At 45.6% G+C, this 21837-nt stretch overlaps 1 protein-coding gene across 1 annotated transcript; it reads right to left on the minus strand.

Annotated features, from left to right (window-relative positions):
• Positions 1-327: 327 nt before the first annotated feature.
• Positions 328-21820, minus strand: Mfsd1 (major facilitator superfamily domain containing 1). Its single transcript, XM_052180386.1, has 16 exons — positions 21612-21820; positions 19833-19885; positions 18827-18939; positions 17020-17062; positions 16383-16450; positions 14264-14372; positions 11384-11486; positions 9668-9766; positions 9301-9412; positions 8588-8644; positions 8040-8196; positions 6731-6828; positions 4746-4858; positions 4148-4195; positions 3228-3285; positions 328-1986 (listed from the first exon to the last, which is right to left on the minus strand). The coding sequence occupies exons 1-15, from the start codon at positions 21769-21771 to the stop codon at positions 3233-3235; spliced, it is 1386 nt and encodes a 461-aa protein (XP_052036346.1). The 5' UTR covers positions 21772-21820; the 3' UTR covers positions 328-1986; positions 3228-3232.
• Between the last annotated feature and the right edge of the window lie 17 nt (positions 21821-21837).

The raw sequence follows: 21837 nt of genomic DNA on the forward strand, positions 1-21837 counted from the left end.
TAACAGGAAGAACTCTACCCATACTCGTGAGCTCTCTAACCTCCACAGAATGCACTTCCCAAAGCTTGAGGCTGCTCCCCTGGCCAGAAGCCTGTGCCTAACACACACATGCATGGCCCAGCACTGGCTCAGACACACACACACACACACACACACACACACTGCAGCACCACAAAAACAACTCAAATGATGCAGTTCACATCTACAGGCCATTATAAAGCCCACAAAGAAGACACTGCTTATAGAATATACATGATTGGCCAACAGTTCCCTAAGGGTAAATATTAAATATAAGGTTTCTAAGCCAGAAGGAATGCAGCCCTCCAAGCCTTTCTGGATCATTTTATTTGTATTGCCATTTATCCTCCAAATAGGTTATTCCAATTACTTTTTATTTTATACATTATACAAAAAGAAAAAAGTTTTGTACATACATTATGCTAGGCACTGCGATACATTCACTAACAAACCAGGCAATGGCCCTGCTCTCGTGGAGCTGACAATCTAAGGAAGATCAAATAAACCCCAAACCCACAGGGACACAAATTCCTGACAAACCGAAGTGAGCTAAAAAGGCACAGTATGAGGTTTTCAAGTCCATGGGTATCATAAATTGTATACGGCCTGAGAGGGCTGGAGACGTTTCTCTGTTAGGATGATTCTGGGCTGGAAACTAGGGATTTGTTGACGTCAGATGAAGCCAGGTTAGAGTGTGCACTAGAGAACACTCTAGAGAAGGAAATCGCAATGGACACCCTGTGAGATGAGCAGGCAGGCAACCCAGTCATCAACATGTGGAGGCTCCCACACCTTGTGTGGACACACAGTGGAAAGGGCAGGGCCAGTGAGGAGGAGCCACTTAGTACACTTGACATGTGCTACAAGAGCCACATGTAGTCAAAGCCTCGAAACTCACAAGTGAAGAATGCATAACAAGTTATAAACCACAAAGAAAAGGAATGCATTTTCAAACTGTTTCTGCACTATTTAAGATTCATCATCGTGTGTGTGTGTGTGTGTGTGTGTGTGTGTGTATGTGTGTGTATGCACACACATGTGTGCACACATGCAAGGGCCTGAGAAGATCAGAGGGTGCTGGATCCCTCAGAGCTGGAGTAGGGTAACCATGAGGGGCCTCATGTGGATGCTGAGAACTGAACTGGGTCTTCTCAATGAGCAGTAAATGTTCTTAACCGCCGGGTTGTCTCTCCAGACCTTGGTGGCAAAGCTTTAAACATATAATGCCACGCACCACAACTACCCTACACCTATAAAACCATTCAAAATGTACTTAGGACATTTCCTTTTTGCAGATTTGATCTCTGGAGATTATCTTCCACAGAAAACTTGAAATCAGTGTTGCAATATGAGGAAGACATCAAGTATACCTTTTGCATTGGTTTTATGTACCCATGGACATAGACAGCCATCATAAATTGAAGGACACTTTTATTGTCTTTAAGGAGAAGGAAAAAAATTTTCAAAGGTTTGCTTCTCAGCAGCCATCACTAAGACATCCACACATAATCTCCTAGTGGGAAATATGGAGGAATTGTTCTCTAGAACACCGTGAGTTCGGTTAAAATGTCATTCTTTATTATGTAACAGCCTTCCACCCCAGCCCCTCACGTTCTGTGGGCTTTTCCCTTTTTCCTGCTATAATACAAAGGAAAGGCTATATACATCCGGAGGATGCTCTTATTAAAAATCACCCCAGCAGATGATGCAGACCCTTACAGAGGTCCTGGCCTGAATGTTCCAGATTCCCTAAACTGTTCACTGTTGACTAGAAATCTTTCACAACACATGGTTACGAAAGGCTAAAAGTCTGCATGAACCACTTTAAGTAGAAATATTTCAAATATAAATATATTTTCCACTCTATTATTTTTCTACATGACTTTTTTAAAAAAGAAACTCTTCCTGAAGGTTTCCAGTCAGCAGAGAATGCTACGCCTTCTCACGGTAGTCATTTCAGAGCTTTATCTGTAAAACATAACACAGGAAATCATCAAAAAGCAGTAAAAGAGACAGGAAGCCCCGTGCAGTTTTCAGAATGGCAGTGTAACGTTATAAACTATGGAGTAAAGTAGCATCATTTTATTGGAAGAGACCCTGGGTCCCTGGAGCTGCTGCTCTACTCATTCCTGACACACCCAACATGGCCACTGGGAACTGACCTCCAGTCCTCTGTAAGAGCGGTATACACTTTTAACCATTGAGCCAGCTCTTTAACCTTTCATTTCCAACTTTATAACATGAAAACTGTAGAGTCCACCCTATTTGAAAATCCACAGGCTGTTATACCAAACTTCATCCAGTTCAAGTCTCAAAACTCAATAATCAGATGATAGGCATATTGACAAATAAATCTTTAAATCATAAGAAACTTAATAGCTAAAAGTTTTAGAAATAACAGGAAACAGAAATGCCATCATGTTTTAGAGCATACTTATAAAAAATAAGTTAAACCCTATACTATAGTCTTGAGAAACAAAACAGCATGCAGATATCAAGATGTGACCTGGACACAGCCTAGACAGGTTAGGGACACACCAGGGACAGAATGCAATACAAATCAGACTGGCCTGTGGGCGTGTCTGCTGGGCACTGTCCTGATTGTCAGTTGACACAGTCCCTCACACCGTGAGGCAGTCTCGTTCCTGCACAGGAGGGCAGGGGCTGTACAGACAGCAGGTGAGCACGAGCCAGTGAGAGGGAGGCAGCCAGCAGCCTTCCCCCACGGTTCCTACTTCGAGCTCCTGCCAATTTCTCTCAATGACAAATAGGATCACAACCTGGAATAAACAGTTTCCTCCCCAAGGTGATTTTTGGTCGGAGTGTTTTAACCCAGCCCAGAATGAAAGTAGGACACAAGGCAAGTTGAAATGTTATCTTAACCACTGTTAAAAGGGCCAGCTGACAGAGAGCAGGGCACACACACAGCCAGCACAGGCACAGGGCGGGGCCGTACACTCCACCAGGGAGCCCAGCGGCCTGCACTGCCCGGAAGGCAACAAGTCCAATTCCTTTTCTTTCTTTCTTTTTGTGCCTTCACGGTCATCTTAGATTTCCTGAAGTAAGAATTTCGTACTGCTTTTTCCAGACTTAATTATTAGCTCTTAAAAACAAAGAAAGCAACTAATATCTATAAAGTCCAAACCTAACTTGAAATAAACACCCCTAGTTAAGAGTTTCAAGACCCCACCTCCCCCTTAAGTACTCACTCTGGCTAAGAAAGCTTCATCCGTTCCCTTTGTTTTGCAGAATAATTTAGAGTCCCACCTAAAACATAAATGAACATAGTCACTTTAAGTAACATGAATAATTAAAATTCAATCACACACAAATATTTGCATAAGGTGGTACAAGGTTAAAAAAATGTCCTATATAAGACTCAGTGAAGCAGTATAGGGCAAAACCAGAACAAGAAAGTGGGAAGGGTTGGGTGGGAAAACAGGGGGAGGGAAGGGGGCTGATGGGACTTTCGGGGAGTGGGGGTCTAGAAAAGGGGAAATCATTTGAAATGTAAATAAAAAATATATCGAATTAAAAAAAAAGAAAGAAAAAAATGTCCTATAATCATGGTTTAATTTTAGCTTCCTGTTTTTAAGTGTGAAAGTATGTGTTGTCAATGAAAACACCGTGTTAAATGTTGGTAATACTGAAAACTAAGAAAAATTAAAGCAAATTGAACTCTATACAGGCAACACTGTGTGGCATTCTCCATTACATTCTACCAGGCCCTTTAAGAACAGGCAGTCAAAGGTTAATAAAGGTGACATCGAATTCTTATTAAGAAAAAAAAAAAACTCTAATACATATTAGCATATACTAGTTTTAAAAATTGGTTATTTCTAATTTTAAATCAAACATGTTTAACATTAAAGTGAAAATTTTTACTTTTTCTTTTTTAGAAATGAGAATATGAGGGACTTAGGGTTTTTTGCTAATATATACCTGAGATTTGGTCTTCCTAGAAATGAATTGCATAAAGGCGATTCTAACAGATGTGATGGTTCAGAGCGTGTGATTATAAACCTAGGTTCCTGTCCCAAAGACTGGGAAATCACACGCAACCTGAAGAAAACACTGGCCCTCGAGACAATCCACCCAAGATGAAGAAGAATTCCACAGAGCTGCTTACCTTGGGCACGGTTCACCAAATACAGACAGACCACAGCTAACAGCGACACTGAAAACACACAAGGCACACTTGTAAATAATGCCGCTGGGGCAGTCAAACTCAAGCACAGACTGAATCCCCCTTAATCGGCAGCTAAAGACCACTGTTCGTCCTTGCTTCGAGAGCCCTGAAGTGCCACAGCGTTTGTCCCCACAGGGAACCACTGCTTCTTAGCCCAGGAATGGCAGAACCAGAGAATAGCAGAGGCCCTACAGGAGAGGGAGCCACACCCCCAGCCAGCGCCTGCCCTGACCCTCCTTTTTGTCCCCAAAACTCCTGGTAGCTCCTGGCCCATTTGTCATTTCAAAAAAAATGGTTCTGAAGGGATTTCTCACCTGAAAAAACATGAGCCTTTACAGACGAACAAAATCAGAAGTTTACCCTTAGCCTCCCAGAAGCCCAGAGCTACCTCAAAGACCCAGGCAGAGTTTGACTCTCCACACTTGCTTGCTGAGGCACATTGTCTAGCTTACTTTTAAACAGTATGACAAAGCCCAACTGTAAAAACAACACTTTACTCTATTATAAGAAGCCAAACGCTGCCACACGGCAAACTCACGAGAAACACAGGCAATGAAGAACACCTCCAGAAGCAAGTATCCCTGTGTATCCAGTATCATGCCAGCAAGGATGGAGATGACGGCCAGCCCGAGGTTCTGAATAGACTGCATGCTACAATTTCCAGATACAGGAACACATCATTGTCAAAGTCTTCATACACAGACTAACTTCGCTATTAGCATTAGCATCCGAAACCACACGATACTGGTGCTTTGAAAGACTTTTAATCAGAGAGCAGACTGATAGATTTTGGTTTGAGACAAGGAGACTGTCACCCTGGCTGGCCTGGAGTTCACTTGGTAGACCAAGCTTACCCCAGAGTCACCAAGATCCACCTGACTCTGACTCCAGAGTGCTGGGATTAAAGGTGTGCATCACCACACCCAGCAAATTTTGGGGTTTATCCTAGACTGTCCTGCTACTCGACCATCTGCTCTAAGGCAAGTGAAATACAAAATGCCTTCCTGAATGAAGAGAGCTGTGTGCACAGCAGCCACAGGAGCAGATGCCCCCTTTGCCTTTGGGGGCCTGGGACAGGAATCAACCTCCTACTGAGGTCAAGGAACAGGAGTGGCCATGTCTGTAATCGCATCTTATGGGTTATAGTTTACTCCACCTAAGTTGCTAGAAGCTTACCCTGGTTGGTGGCCAAGCGTAACTACAGTTTGACTAGGCTAAGAAGCACCTAACAGAAAAGCACTCTTCTAGGCATGACTGCTGGTCATGTCCAAAGAGGAATAACCTAAGTGGGAAAGGCCTGAATATGGACAGCACCGTCCCATAGGCTGGAGGCCCGAATAGAATAAAAGGGCAGCATGAGGCTGTTCTTGTCGTCAACTGGACTGCATCTGGAACTAACTAAAACCCCCAAATGGAGGGCACACCACGAGGGAGGGATATTCACTTAATCTGAAGTGGGAAGATCCACTTCTAATCAGGATCTTTGCGATGGGAAGACACACCTCTAATCTGAACCACACCTTCTGTTGGAAGCCCACATAAGGAAGCTTTTGGTCTCTGCCTATCTCTCTCCTCGTTAGCAAGTCCATTCCTTCACCAGCATTAGAACTTCTTTGGCATTCTGGCATATAATAAAGACCAGCTGAGATATCCAGCCTTGTCGACTGAACAACTACTGGATTCTCGGACCTTCTGTTCATAGACAGCCATTGTTGGACTTGGTGGTTTGAAAGAAAATGGCCTCCACAGACTCACAGAAAGTGGAATAGGAGGTGTGGCCTTGTTGGAGGAAATACATCTGTGTCTCAGCTGTCTTCCTCCTGCCTAAAGATCAAGATGTAGAACGCTTAGCTCCTTCTCCAGTAACATGTCTGCCTGGATGCTGCCATGTTCCCCTCCATGGCAAGAATAAACTAAAATGTAAGCCAGCCCCAATTAAATGCTTTCCTTTATAAGAACTGCCATGGTGTTGTCTCTTCACAGCAACAGAACCCTAAGACAAGGGATTAGCCGGACCACAGCCTGTAAGTCATTCTAATAAGTTTGTTTCTGTATATAAAGAGATGCATTCTATAAATTCTGCTGCTTTAGAGAACCCTGACTAATGGAGGGGGAAAGGAAGGAAGGAAGGCCTTAGTGCAGACACGTGTATGTGTGAGTACGCACATACGTGCACTTCTGTCTGCCTGCTTCCTGGCTGCCAGGATGGGTCTGCCTCACCACAGGCCCAGAACCAATAGAGCGAAGACTGAAATCTCTAAAACCGGGAGCTAAAGAGTGCTCCTCCATTGGGTTGTTCTCCTCAGATCACAATTAGGGAAAGCGACCAGAAACACCACACAGAACACCTGCTTAAGTGGATTAACTGATGCTTCTAGTCATGTGCAGGTGCAGAGCTGTCCCAGCCCTGAGCGCACAGAGTAACTACATTAGAACACACACCATGTTACACAGGATGTTCCAGTAAACTGATAACACAGCAGAAGGCGTATATAAGATCTGTGGTAGGAAGGCAATACTCACAATCCATATGCAGTTCCCAGCTGGTGCTCAGGGACTAAGAATGCCACCATTGGCCACAACGCACAGGCCAGCAATGAGTAGGCGAACCCCAGGAGACACTAGACGGGAGGACAGATTGTTGCATTATGCATCGGGTGAGCGGTGAAAATGACATACTAGCTAAGACACAGTACACCCTTAGTCACTGTACTCAGACTAACTCTTTAAATAGGACAGTCGTGGGCCTCTCTCCGTACCCTCCACTGTCCTTATCATCTTCACTTGTGATATAAAGAGACATAAGTATCTGGGCCACTGTCCAGTCAAGGGCACAGCTACCTGGCAAAAAGCTCTTACCCAAGTTTTCAGGCAACCTGATTTTCCTTAATTACAAAGGAAGTAATCAAGGCAGCGAGCGGTCTGATTCTGCTGCTGCCTCTGGATGATCTGCCTGAACTGAGAAGCAGAGGGGACAGAAGGCCATCACCAGCACCTGTCAGACTCTGTGAGACTGCCTTACCTCAATACAAAAGGCACTAACTAGCCAAGCACTGAGGCGGCGGCACGCCTGTGGGCGGAGGAGAGCTGTGGGCCAAGGGCAGCCGAGGCTGCACGGAGAATCTGGAGGTCACTTTAGCTATGTACAGGCAAGAATAGGTCTCAAAGGTTTAAAATAAAGTATGATTTGAATTGAAATTACGTATGACGTGTACCCATCAAACTGGTAAATATGAAATAATGCTGACACCAATACCAGCAGGGAAAACGGGCAGATCTGTGCATCGCTGGCAAGTTCTTATCACATCTGTCAAGATGGCCACTGTTCAGAGCCTCTACAGCAGCACTGCTACTTCTAGAACCTGATGTCCCCATAGGAAGACTTCCATGGGACTGGCCACCAGGTCTTTAACTACTTAAGCTCAAGATGTTCCTTTAAGAACAAATAAGAGACACAGCACTGGGCCTGTCCTCCCTGGACCTACTGCCACCTTTTAAACCTACTAAGAGTCAAAGTCAAACGAACAGATACTGGGCCAGAAGACTGGCCACATTTAAGGAAATAACGTATTTTAGTGAAGTTCAGAAAAATAACTGGAAGTGATTAGCTTTCTAATCATGAGACTATTTTATTTCAAATTCTACTTCAGCATTGAAGATTCCCTACTAAATAGGCCAATTGAAAAAGCAAACTTTATAAGTTAATAATGGACCATTCTTTTTTAAATAAATTTTTACTTCATCAAAATGAAAGTCAAGTCACGCCCCCCTCAGCTGCCAGCTGGGTTTGCTGGGTGCAGCAAACATGGACTTGGGGTTCTCTCGAAATTACCATAGCAATCCATGGGTTCCAAAAGGTAAAGGCCAGCATCATGTGGGACATGAGGGTGGCGGCTACCGCATACAGGACCCAGATGACGTTCTTGCCGGTTTTATCCACCAAGAGTCCAAATACTGGGGACATGGGTGCCGATATGATATACACAATACTGCCCAGAGAGATAAAAAGTGAATAGAACGCAACACCATTAGAAACTAAGCATCAAAGTACTCCCTAAAACTACCCCCAAAGCAAACCCTCACTCCTCCAATTTAGCACCCTTCCAAAATAAGCACCAGAGAACAAGAATATAAAAATAATCCAAGAATTCTTTGGGTTTTCTCTTTACGCAAAGCCAGGCTCCTGGGATCTGGGTCTGCGGTGTTGGGGGTGGGGGTAGGGCACTGCGTGTTGGGGATGTGGCGAGGGGGGGGGCTGCAATCACAGGATCTTCATGGCTTCTCATATGTGGCCTCTGCTTATGAACACATCACACACATGGCCTCTGCCCATTCATACATCACACACGGCAACAAGCACCTACAGATTACACCAAATACCTGTTAATTGCACTTGCTGACTGGGAAGAAAATCTGAATTTCTCCATGAAGAAAACTCTAAAATTAAAAAGAAAAGCGTGCACATTAGAAATAACTACTTTGTTTTAAAGAAATAAAGAAAGGGTTAAAATAACTCTTGATATCGAATAAGCTTTCCTTCCACTGTTATCTCCTATCCACCCTAAAGTGATCTGCTACAGTGTAATGGAGACTGGCTGACACATTCTCCGAACAGCACATCTAAAAGCAGGAGTGCAGAGGTCCTTGCCTGTGGAACAGGGTTCCTGCAGTAATGCAACCAACATTAGTCTCGAAGGTTACAAAGACACAAAAGCACATCCTTCCATATGACTCTCACACAACAGCAGCCATTGACTGTGGAGGGAAGCAGGCCAGACAAGCAAGGGCCCGCCTTGAACCCTGACTCTAAGTCTGGCAGAACCTGCCCAGGGCAGACAGTGCGCAGCCTCCACTACAGCAGGTGGCCTCCTGATGCATGAACAGAAAGAGAAGTTTAAAAGTCTTTCTTCAAGAGGATAAAGTAGTAAAACAGTGTTGTACCTGGAGCTAAACCCGCCCACTGGATCCCAGAAAGTGAGATAATCAGTCTAAGTAAACAGTGCCCGAGGTAGGAAAATTAACTGCAAAAGCCACCCCCTCGTTGATGTATTCAGCGCTCATTACGGTTATGACTGGGATGCTGGGACACTCACTTGCCCAGCCCAATGAAAGGGAACACCGCCACGTAGTAGCAGACACAGATGATGAAGACCAGTATCAGGGGTAAGGAGAAGTCCTTTATATCCGTCAGCTTAATGACTTCACCTTCAGAAAAGGAAGACACATTATCTCATAAACCTAAGCACCTCCAGTCATTATTAGTCATCATTTTTATTCATATAATAATAATAAAAACATTTTTCCAGTAGATCCCACAAACATCGTCTGTGAGATACGTTACCAAGTCCCAGGAGGAAAAAAGCAGAAGCTGGTACTATAGAACTAGAATCATTTTACTAATATACAAAACAAAAACAGGAACGGTCCCCTAAGTCCCTCTCCACTTTCACCATCATGTACCTGTTTTTCCTTGTTCTTTATGAAGTATTTTCTCTGCTCTCCGATCCAAATAAGCAAGGACCAAAGCACAGATTAGTGAAAGGATGCACGTGATGCCCCCTACAAAGAAAAAAAGGAGAGGAGTGTTAGAAAGGACGGCCCAGGGGCTTGGGGCAAGCGGCAACTGCACAAGGAGCAGCCGCGTGGCCCGAGAGGGAAGGATAGAGACCGGAAAGGAAAGCCGGCCGGCGCCCGCCAACACAAGGAACAGAACGCAGACACCCAGCAGGCAGACTTCATCCCAACTGCTTCTCAACGGAAGATTAGCAATTAGAAGGAAAGCACTAGAACCAAACACTGCAGTCTTGTAGACTGGGGAGCACATGACCGGCCATTGGAAGGTGAAGACGGACAGACAGACAGACCCTTGGGCTCGCTGTCAGCCGGTCTTACCTGAATCAGTGAGTTTTACTGAGAGACCTTGTCTCTAAAACCAAGGTAGAGAATGGTCGTGGAAGACACCTAACATTGAGCTCTCGACTCTACATGCATGTAACATGTTCACCTGTACACACATGTGCCCAGAACAATGTGGACACACATATACATCACAGAAAGAAAGAGCAGAGGAGAAATGGTTCTCTGACCTGTACACTACAGAAGCAGCTGTAAAGAGAGCCAGCCAGCAGCCGTGGGCTCTACTGCCACCCCTGAAATGATGGTTCTGGATGTACAATGGCCTCTGTGAGGCTCAGTTCCCCGTGTGTAACACGAGAAGTGCTCACTCACTGACTTGCCTTTTCTACCTCTAAAACACTACATAATTCCACGTGTGGAAAAAACAAAATGCAAGTAGAAAAGCTTACCTGAGACTAAGCGTTTCAGAAGGAGGGTCTGGGCCGGACAGCCCTGAGGTGGGATTCTGTTAGCACTGCCCCTCCACCCCCTCTTGTAACCAGGCTGTGTGCATCCAGCCAATACAGGGGATAAAAGATACGCAAATGGAGCCTTCGCCTCACTGTGTTGCAAGCCACCGCGGAGTCCTGTGAGAAGCCACTGATACAAGGGACAGATGCTGCCACAGTGTCTGAGAATCTTTGCTGAGAGCAGCCTGAAAGGGACACACGGAGCCGCACCTCCCACTCCGTGACTCGCCACTCAGCAAGTGGCGCCATGACACTTCGGCTCATAGAACTTAGGGACAATGGAGACACACAGTGTGCAAAGACCCAGAACTTTTCAGGAAATTGAGATAAACTTTCTTGTCTGAGATGAAGGAACTATTATGGGCAGGCTCCTGCTCTCCACTCAGGACTTTGCACTGCCCCACATATCATCTCTCCAGTGGCTGAGCATGCGCAGAAGGACTCAAGTCTTCCCCCGAAGCCCCCCACTCCCCACCCCTCACCTCGCTGCCTGCTCCTGTGAGTCACCTGGGTTCACTCCCTGGCTGACCTGCCTTCACACCCACAATCTCTTTGAATATACAATATGGAAGTCGCACTGAGGAACATAGGAGAGAATCAGATCCTCCTTCAGAAATGGCAATAAAAGCTCAAACAAGGTCTATGACCATCTTTTTCTAAACAGTCAAAATAACTAATGAACTGCGGAGTGCAGGCCATAACCTCTAAGGACGGGAGTCTGGCACTGAGTCCGGAGTTCTTGCCTGTTTGGTACATCTCCTACCATAGGCCCTGGGAAGGGACAAGACATGAGATACAAGGCATCGCTCACCAATCATAAGTGTCACGCCCAGGGTCATGTGGCCGGCTGAGCCCAGTGAGGCTTCGATCTTCCCATACAGCCAGCCCATGAGGTTCATGTTCACTGTGCTTCCCTGAGGGAGGAAACACAACGGTCTCTCAGTTACTAACACTGGGGAAGTTTATTCACAGTGGCTTAGTGTAAGCAGAATCCAGAGTACACGGAAGATAATCTGGTGAGACTGGGGCTGGGGGGTTGACCCACCTCTAATCTAGAGCTCTGAGGTGGAAGGCCCACCTCCAGTCTGAGCCACACCTTCTGCTGGAAGCCAGTGTGAGGACATGGAAAAGGAAGGCCATGCTCTTCCCTGCTTGCTCTCTCCTTGCTGGCAAGGCCATTCCTTCACTGGTGTCAGAGCCTATGCCTTCAGGATTCCAGCATATACTGGAGACCGGCTGAGACACCCAGCCTGCTTGCCTGAACAACTACTGGATTCCTGGACCCTCTATTCACAGAGAGCCACAGTTGGATTAGCTAGACTGCTGTCTGTAAGTCATTCTACTAAATACACAGATTCATTCTATAACTCTTTTATTTATTTATTTATTTATTTATTTATTTATTTATTTATTTATTTATTTATTTAGGGGGTTTTCGAGACAGGGTTTCTCTGTGTAGCCCAGGCTGTCCTGGAACTCACTCTGTAGACCAGGCTGGCCTCAAACTCAGAAATCCGCTGCCTCTGCCTCCCAAGTGCTGGGATTAAAGGTGTGTGCCACCACCGCCTGGCTCTGTAACTCTTTAGAACCCTGACTAGGACACTTTGGATGTGCTCTGAGGATTTAAAGACTTATACCATTCCCAGTGTGTTCTTTCTGCCTCCCGCTGACAGATCACGATGTGAGTTCTTCACTGCTCCTGCCACCATGCCTTCACTCTGCCATCAGAGGCTAATCCTCTGACACCATAAGCCTAATTAAACACTTTCCTTTGTAAGTTGCCTTGGTCATGGTCATGGGGTTGTTACAGCAATAGAAAAGAACTTAAGACAGTGGGCTAGAGATGAGAGAACTTGTGGATTTCAGCCAATAGCGTGTGCTGACAAGTATGTCAGAGGATGGAAGGAGCTGGAACACAGGATGACACCAATGTTCTGTGTAAGAACCACATGAAGAGAGTAGCCCTCGCTGAGGAGAAACTCCACAAGAACCGATCTGAGGAATGGTGGGGAGAATATGAAGAACTGGGAACAGTGGAAGTTCAGTTCAGGCCTGCGTGAGTCAGGAGTTGGGGAGAAAGGCCTGGACGGAGACAGCCAAGGGAAGCACTGAATGCACGTGAGGAATTCAAGGGAAAGCCCAGACAGGTGTCATGAACCCAGAAGTAAGGCAATGCTAGTCAATCCTGAAAAACTAGGCAAGATCTCCCAGGCTCTGAGAGCGGAAAGAGAAGAGATACCAAAGTCTCAGCCTAGAGCACTGTCAGCCATGAGGAGAGAGAGGAGGATCTGACAGAGAGGTGGCAGAGACAGGAGATGGGGCCTGAGTCCCAGAAACTAACAGGAGGAGGGTAGAGGGAGATGGGGAAACAAAGCGAGCTTCCCGACAATGGCTAACTCCTCAGGAGAGCTGCTGCTGTGCTGTCACCTGGCTCCATGCTTGCTGGAACAGCTTAAAAGGAGCCATTACAAAGGAAAATCAAAACTACCCAACCCCCGCCCCAGCCAGAGCGGGTACGGATACGTAAGATTTCCTGTGTCACAGAACGCATTAACCAAACTCTTAGATCTCCTGGGTACCCTCCCTAAGATAAAATATAAAACACCACAACCTAGTTTCTAGGTCTAAACACCAGGAGTCTGGCTGACAGAAATAAGTCCATGAGGTGTGAGCATCACGGCGAGGAAGCAGACCCTCCTGTCAGATGGCTTAGAGCTGGAGAGAACCATGCCTGATCAGGAACTGGAGAGCCATCGCACGTCAACTGCAAACAACTAATGCTGAAGGCAAGGGGGGGGGGGGGTGCAGTAAAGGCCCTTCGTGGGAAAAGGCTTCATCTGTGTGAGGTGGAGCGTCAGAAGTTTGTGGTGTCTCACACCTTTAAACCAACCACTCTAAAGGCAGAGGCAAGCAGACCTCTGTGAGTTCAAAGCCAGATTGATTTACACAGCAAGATTCAGGTCAGACAGGACACCATAGTAAGTCTTGAAAAATAAAAGTTAACTGAGAGAGAGTGGGCTGCCCCACTACAGAGTGAGCTTCCTACCAATGGAAATGTACAAGCAGAACATGGATGGATGGATGGATGGATGGATGGATGGATGGACGGATGGACGGATGGACGGATGGACGGACGGATGGACAGACGGACGTGGATAGATGGGCGGACAGATGGATGGACAGATGGGGGGGTTGATGGATGGAAAATTTTTTGAGGCAAAGCACCCAAATGGGTAAGAAATTAGGCAAGCTTTATTCAGACGCTTTGAACTAATGAATGTTTATAAGTGCTTCACTGAATACAAATGTCAATCTAAGTCCTACAGAAATCTATAAAAACCAGGGCTGAAAGTGGCTCCATGGTCAGAGTGCTTGTGTGATCAGGAAGACAAGACTTCAGATCACAGCTCCCACGCATCAAGCCGACTGTCCCCTGAATGCCTAATGACACAGACTGCTGCCTTCAAATGAACAGGTGGAGAGTGACGAAGGAGGTCCTCTTCTGACCTCTGCATGCCGAGGCACCAACACCGACACACAAGTAAGTATTTTTAAGGGGTCCATAGAAATCACTGCCTACTTCTTCACATCCAAGTGTGCCCTACATTCTTCTTTCTATGGCTGAGAGATCATTACGAGACTCAGTCTCGTGCTTCCTACTGGGCCTCACCACGTCCGTCGCCATACTTACAATTCTGGCCATGCTGAGCTGAAGCCCAAACACCAGGTTTAATTCTTTGCCTTTAAACCAGCTCACAGCATATGTATTCTGGGCAACTGCTAAGGACTCTCCACCAATCCTAAATATAGAAGAAAAGTCACAGCTTTGAAAGAAATCCCAGTTAGCCATTTTCTTCCTCCCTGAGAGAAGTGGGATTTCTGTCTCCTCCTGAAGGGAGGGGGGCTTAAGTGCTTCAGTCAGTAAGACACCGCGAAGCAAGTCTGCGTGCCCATCCCAAAGATGGCAACTGCCATTTCAGCCAACTCCCACAGCTGGAGTCCTAAGCTACTTTATAGGAAGTGTAACCAACTCCACAGCACCCCAAAACAAGCCACACGACGCATCGCTTGAAAATAAGCAGGCTCTTCAGGGCACCCACCCAAGTATCCAACATGCAGAGCAACAAGCTTCCAGATGATTCCACCTCCAGCCGTACACGAATCTCTGCAGCAGAGATCCCAGACATCGGGACACAGACAACCCTCCCACACTCTAAGATGCAATCACTATTTTCTATTGTGATGTGTTGGAGCGACTCGGCATGCTAAATTAGTGATGACCGGCAATGAGAGGACCTACACCACGTGTCCTATGCAAAGCACCAACACGGAGGAGAGGCCTCCGTTCACATCCTGTACTGATGGAAACTCATTTTCAGGCCAATGTGTGAGGCTCCTGCAGAGCCAAGAAGGTTCTTCTATTACTTGGGTTTTCATTTTCCTTCACTTAGATCCACAGACTTATCACTACCCCCGGGATCCATTTCAACCCTTAGCCCCGCCACAGCTCCATCCTAGCAAAGGCATCTTCCTTCTCATCTACACATCCGTCCCCACACTTCCTTCTACCCCGCCCCCCTTCACCCATGTGGCCTTTTAATCTTTCATGTCCTTACATTTACTCTGTCCCCCTTGGGGATCTGCTACATCCATCCACATGCCCTGGGGTTCTGGGGAAAAATGACTTCTTTCTGCGTACTGCATCCGTCAGGGTAGGATGCCCAAGGCTGGACTCAGAACAGGTTTGTGAACAGACACTGAAATGTTCACAGGGAAGTCACCCCAGAGATTCTGTGCTACTTCAAGACATCTCAACAGCGACCAGAAAGACATGCATGCCACTCACTAAGGAAGAGGAAGATGCCCAGTATAACCAACCTAGAAACTGATGGGCCATACTTCTGTGAATGAGATTTCAGTAAGTTTTCAATATAATCAAGTTTAAAAAGCTCAAGGAAAGCAATTTTTTTTTTTTTTTTTTTTGGTGTTTCGAGACAGTGTTTCTCTGTGTAGCCCTGGCTGTCCTGGAACTCATTCTGTAGACCAGGCTGGCCTCGAACTCAGAAATCCGCCTGCCTCTGCCTCCCAAGTGCTGGGATTAAAGGTGTGCGCCACCACCGCCTGGCGGGAAAGCATTTCTGAAGAAGCTTAAAATATTCAAACTCTATAAGCTAACCACGACCACTCAAAAAACTACGTCCTAGTTAAATCAACTCAGAAGCACACTAACACAAATAGGCTACATTTCACAGGTCTGAAATAATTCCCCACTGTCCATCCAAGAGAGGAGAATTCTGAGAGTGTGTGAGAAAAGAAGATGAGAGTCTTGTGACCTCCGTTTCTTCAAAAGCACAAACACGTTCTGGGGGTGTGTTTCCGCGTCCCTCCCAGGAGTGGTGGATAGGAGCGAGTTCACGTCATTACAGCCGGCTGCTGTTGTTTACACGCCTCAGTGGAAAAACATGCTTTGGCCACATGTGGCTTGTCCTTGTGATTGTCACTTAACACATGTGAATCTTCTTAAGACTAACAGTATAAACTGTCTGATGCTCTGAATAAAGTCGGCTATTGCACGTTCGTCTACCTCAGTTGTGGGCTCCCCTCTTTCAGGTCCCACCGCATCTAGAGCAGTTAACGCCTCACAAGAGACAATAAAGTATGTCTTTTAAATCCTTAATAAAGCACTAGAAGGACAGGTCAGCAGACTGGTTGGAATATAGAAGGCCCTAGCTTTAACCCTCCTTTTGAATGGTTAAATTGAGATCCTTAATAAACATGCTAAGATACCAAGAAATTTAGGTATAACTTACCCAAACACAAACCTCCCAAGCTCCATCAGCCAAAAAGCATTAAATATACCACCCAGAGCAAAAATAACCTGTAATTTGAACAGTAAAAAAATAAATAAATTTGGGATATTTATAAGTAAGTAGCATGACAAATCCTCATTTCCACAACAGTTTCACTAGCCTGCACTAGTACATTTGAGAAATTAAAATGTTAATGTCCATGCATTTAGCAGGACCTCCAGCATATCTGGGAGGACCTTTGGGTTAGGTTACCCACCCCAGTGTGCATGGCACCACTCTAAGGGCTGAGCAGCATAGAGAAGACAGCGAGCAGAGCGCACACCCGCCACTTCCTGTTCTCCTGACTGCAGGCGCCACGTGACCAGCTGCTTCATGCTCCCACCATCACGCCTCAAGCAGAGGGCTGAACAAACCCTTCTCCCTCCTAAGTGGTTCCTACCAATCACAGTGATGAGGAGGTGACTAACACAATGTAATTTAAGGCTTAAAGTGAATGAGTCCTCGTGGCCATTCATGGGCCTGATTAACTAACAAATTAACCCATTCATTCCTTCAGCATATTTTTGCTAAGGGAATTAATTAAATAAGATTTCAAAGTCATTATCAAATAATGGATACATATTTTGGCTTTGCTTACCTGTCCGATGCAAACAAAGCAGCTAAAAATAACTGTGCCCCATCTGTGTGAGAGAGAAAATGTCATTTCTTCACATTATTGCTGGTGATCACAGCATCCTATACTAATAACCAATTTGGGTTTTCTTTGTCCACTAGAAGGTGAACGCTCATCTGCAATCTTCCAGGGACAAATGCTAACACAGAAGTCCAGAGTTCTGGCAGGATTCCAGCAATGGCACCAGTTCATTTACACAATTATCACCTCTTAAAACTTAAATAATCTTCACCAAGTTCTCATTCACAAATGGAAATTCTTTATTGAATTTCTACTCAGAGTTTAGAGCTGAAGCCTAGTAAGAAGCCAAGACCACGTGCTACTCTGGAAGAGGACCCAGGTTCAGGCAGCTCACGACTGCCCATAACTCCAGCTCCAGGGGATCAGACTCCTGTGTGGCGTCTGTGGGCACCTCCACATGTGGCATGCGTGTGTGTGCACAAAAATAAATCTTTATTTTACTAATTTAGAATCAATTCCAGGAAATTCTACAGTAGATACTTCTAAGTCGGCTATAACTCTTGGTAACTAAGTTACCTTTAGAAGACATGCCTATGCCAATTTAATGGAGTTACAGGTCCAACTACAGTCTATTAATATTCCACCAGAGCAACAAAATAGCAGAGCCAACTGCATTTCTGAAACTAAAATTCACTCAAAACCCTTAGAAAATCATGGCCTGAATGTTCTGGAAAACTGAACGCCCCAAGAAAGCTTATATCACCTTTATGAAAAGGAATTCCACCTCCATGTAAATGGAATTAGTTTCCCTAAAAATTCAGCTAATTCTATCCCTTGAGACCCAGTAAAATCTAAACACTTCCTTAATATTCAAGTGCTTAAGAGTCTTAAAAGCAAACCCCGAAACCTAAGCACACAAGGGTGTGTCTCAACCCTTATCCATCAGAAAGGGTTAAAACCACTCAGCAGCTCCACACTTCTGCCCTCTGGAGAGAGCCCCAGCCGGTGTTCCCCAAGTCTCCACTTGACACACAGCCAAGGAGAGAGACGAAAAGTGACAAAGTTCATGGGACTACTCTTCAGCATCTAATAACCATGGCCACAAAAAGTTCAATGGCCAAAGATGGGCAGAAATAGAGGCGGGAAACTCTTAAATCTTGCCGGAGCTGAGGGATGTATTCCCACCTGAGTGCAGAGACTCCATCTCCCGTTTCCTCCCTGTAGACACTGTGGGGTAGGAGTTGTTGCCCCTGCTGAGCAGGGAGGGATGGGAAGCTGAGGAAGGGCTAAGTGTTCGCACAGCAGGGACTTGACCAAGTGGCAGCAAGAGACTCTCGCATGTGTTCATGGTTCGTCTAAGCCAATTTAAGAACATAATTTACCTCTGGAAACTGATGACCTCACCCCATCAGCACCATCTACCAGGCCTGATCATAGTAAACCAACCAGACTTCAAGGATCAAGTCTAGAGCCAAAACCAATCTTTAAAAACAAAAAACCATGGCTATAGAGATGGCTCAGCGATTAAGAGCACTGACTGCTCATCCAGAGGTCCTAAGTTCAATTCCCAGCAACCACATGGTGGCTCACAACCATCTGTAATGGGATCTGATGCCCTCTTCTGGGATGTCTGAAGATAGTGAGAGTGTACTCACATAAAATAAATAAATAAATCTTAAAAAAAAAAAAAAACTTCATGTCCACCATCAGTTCATTCACAAGTCTATTCAGTTCTTTGAAGAAAAACTTCAACCCACATTATAATAACCAGGTTAGATTTACCCACAATTTAACTTTTTTGCAAGCTTACCGTATTCCAAATATGCGGTCTATCAAAAAGCCACCCAAGAAACACAAAACTACATTGGGCCAAGAATACCAGGCATACAGCAGCATGAATTTCGTGGTATTCACTTGCATGTCCTGTATAGGGAGAAAAGAAAATTTTTTTTCATACAAGTTCTGCAATTAACAAATCAAAACAAAGGGCGGTGAGAGCTGTGTTTCTGTACGGGGTACGTTCCTTAACCATTTGTGAACTGTTGACCTGCCTGAGACTCTGAAAGCTACAACCCTTGCCCTTAGGATACTGGCCACACCTGGAACATCTTACTTCCACACACTATTCCTCAGGCTCATGGACTCCAGGACCTGTCACTGCTATGGGGGCCAACTCAGTCCTTTTCCGTCTCCTATGTTCCTTCTTCTTCCCTTCCAGCTGCATTGTGGACTCCTCCCAAACAATAAAGAATCATCGTTGCCTAGTCGTATAGATGCTACCCTCTAACTCCTACTAGAATGCAAAGGACAACCTGTGCATTTTTCCTCTGCCTAATGGCTTTTTAAAAATGCACACAATGATGGTCTAAATGCCCAAGAAACGACAAATATCAAATATAATTTTACAATTCGAAAGAATGCAGATAGGGCCAATACTCAGCAACCAGTATCCACATTTATAAAAGTAAATAACAGTAAACAAGTATCTAAGAAGGCCAAAGCTGTCGCACCCCTCGCTCATGGTTCAGAGGAGTGTAAAGTTCCAACCCACACTAGCATGTCTGGAAACACCGAGGGCAGAGCCCATAATCATCTACCTAAAGAAGAAAACCATCTCACGCCATGTATGTGCTATTCATGCGTTCTTTAGGAAAGCAAATTTGATCCCAGGAACTCTGCAGCTTGAGGGTCTGATAAGACACTAGAAGAGAAAGTGGACATCTCAGATGGACCACCCCGAAAGCTCCTTCTATCTCGGCATCTGTAAGTCAGTGCTCCAAGGCAAAGCAGTACAAGAACCTAGAAAATCAACTCACCCGTTTAACCTGAGTCTGAAGGGCAGCAGGGTTGTCATAGCAGAAATAGCTGCCTAGAAAGGGAAGAGTGCATATTTCATCCAGAAAGATAATGTCCACATAAAAGTTTCAAGTTACAACTCATAACTAGTCACTCCCCCGAGGTGTTTAAGGTTTGCTATGGCTGACGCTATGAAAATGGATTTTTTGCTTGTTTGTTTTATACCACTTCCTAATCTACCACCGGAAAGAACTTCCACAATTTAGTGGTGTGCATACACAGCAAACACCAGAAACTTGGTCAAGAGGTCAACACTGGCTGGTTTTAATCATTTTAGTTTTTTTTTTTTTCATTCTTCCCATGCTTATTACTGTATTGACATCTTCCTGAAATGGCTGCATTTCCCTTACTTAAAAAAAAAAAAAAATTCTACAAGCATCCCCTATAGGTGCATGTTAAAAAGGTCCTCACTTTTCTCAAAAGCAAACTCAACTTCAGCTATTCAGACCAAACCAGTCTGAATAGCTGAAATTTATAGCAGAACTTATTTGAAATAAGTTCTGATCCTGCAAACAAACAAAAACAAAAAATACCCAGGAGCAAATGACTGAGTGAATATGGTGCTAGAAACAAAAATAACACAGTCCCCAGTCTAAGGGATCAAATGAAAAGTAGCAATGTCTCCTGGGAGCTGGGGCGTATGGGGGGGGGGGAGAAGGGGGGACCATCAGGCTTGAGCAGGCCCCGAGGCAACATTGTCCCTTCCCCGACTAACTCTGTAAATACACAACTCGGTCCAAAGGTGGGGAAGGCAGATAAACACGCAGGACTTTGGTTTCTCAAACCCAAACTTTCAGCCCAATCTACCTACCAAAAATAAACTGTCAGCTTGAGTAGGCACGATTTCTTCCAGTGCTTTATCTGTGCTTACTGGCTATTGATTCTAAACCTAGAAACTTCTGCTTCAGGATTTAACTGCTTATAAGAAATTCAATACCATGGCTGGTTGGTTGGCTGGTTGGTTGGTTGGTTAGTTGGGACAAGATTTCACTTTGTAGACCTGGCTAACCTCTCTGACTCACATGTCTCTGTCTTCCAGTACTAAGATTAAACCGCACCACCACTATCAGCTCAATACCACGTTTTAAAGTAAATGTGTATCATCTTCCCAAAGAAACTAGAAACCAAAGCCCAAAGTATCTTTTATACATCAGGAGCATGTATTTCTGAATCTGATCCTCTGAAAACACTTTCAAGCCAGTAGTTAACGAATCTGAACAGTTTCAATGTAAACTAGAAACTGTAACACAGGAGGGAAAGATGTCTTTAGAAGTATCTAATGAAAGTGTTTTCCGAGGAATCAGATTTCATAAGTGAAACCAACTTAACAAGTGCGGTCCTGTAAGACTGCCTCACAGAGGGAAAGGTAAGAAAAACCTACTAAGGTGCACTTAGTGGTGAACACTAAGCAATCCGAACTCTAAAGGAATGCAAAGGAGAGCACTCCTTTTGGAGGGAGGGGTCGCCCGGGGAGGGAGGAAGTGGGACTTAGTCACGCTCTGAAATTCTCCCAGCAACATTATAAAATTCTCCGGAGCACGGGACTCCTGGGGAAACTTCTGAGATTCCTTCTCATCTGCGTCCCCAGGGAGGAGCTGCTGTACTCCTTGGCAGGAACAAATGTCACCTCGCTCGCGACACTCGGAAAAAGCAGGCTCCCAAGCCTCGGCAGCAGCGCGGATCCGGGGACGCGAACCCCAGAGTCCCTCTATCATCCGTCCCAGCCCAACCCGGCTCACCGAAGCCAAGGAAGCACATCAGCGACAGCACCACGAGCCGGTGCGCCAGGCGGCTCGGGTCGCAGAGCGCGGGCAGGGCGCGAGGGGCGCCCTGGCCTGCGCTGTCCGCCTCGGGGCGGCCCCCAAGCAGCGCCCGTTCTTCCCCATCCTCGTCCTCCATCAGCTTGCAGCCCGGAATGGAGCAGGAAGCAAAGACAGGGCGGCAGCGCTCATGTGACCCGTGAGC

The sequence above is a fragment of the Apodemus sylvaticus genome, chromosome 4 (assembly GCF_947179515.1).
Source record: "Apodemus sylvaticus chromosome 4, mApoSyl1.1, whole genome shotgun sequence".
Classification (NCBI taxonomy): Eukaryota; Metazoa; Chordata; class Mammalia; order Rodentia; family Muridae; genus Apodemus; species Apodemus sylvaticus.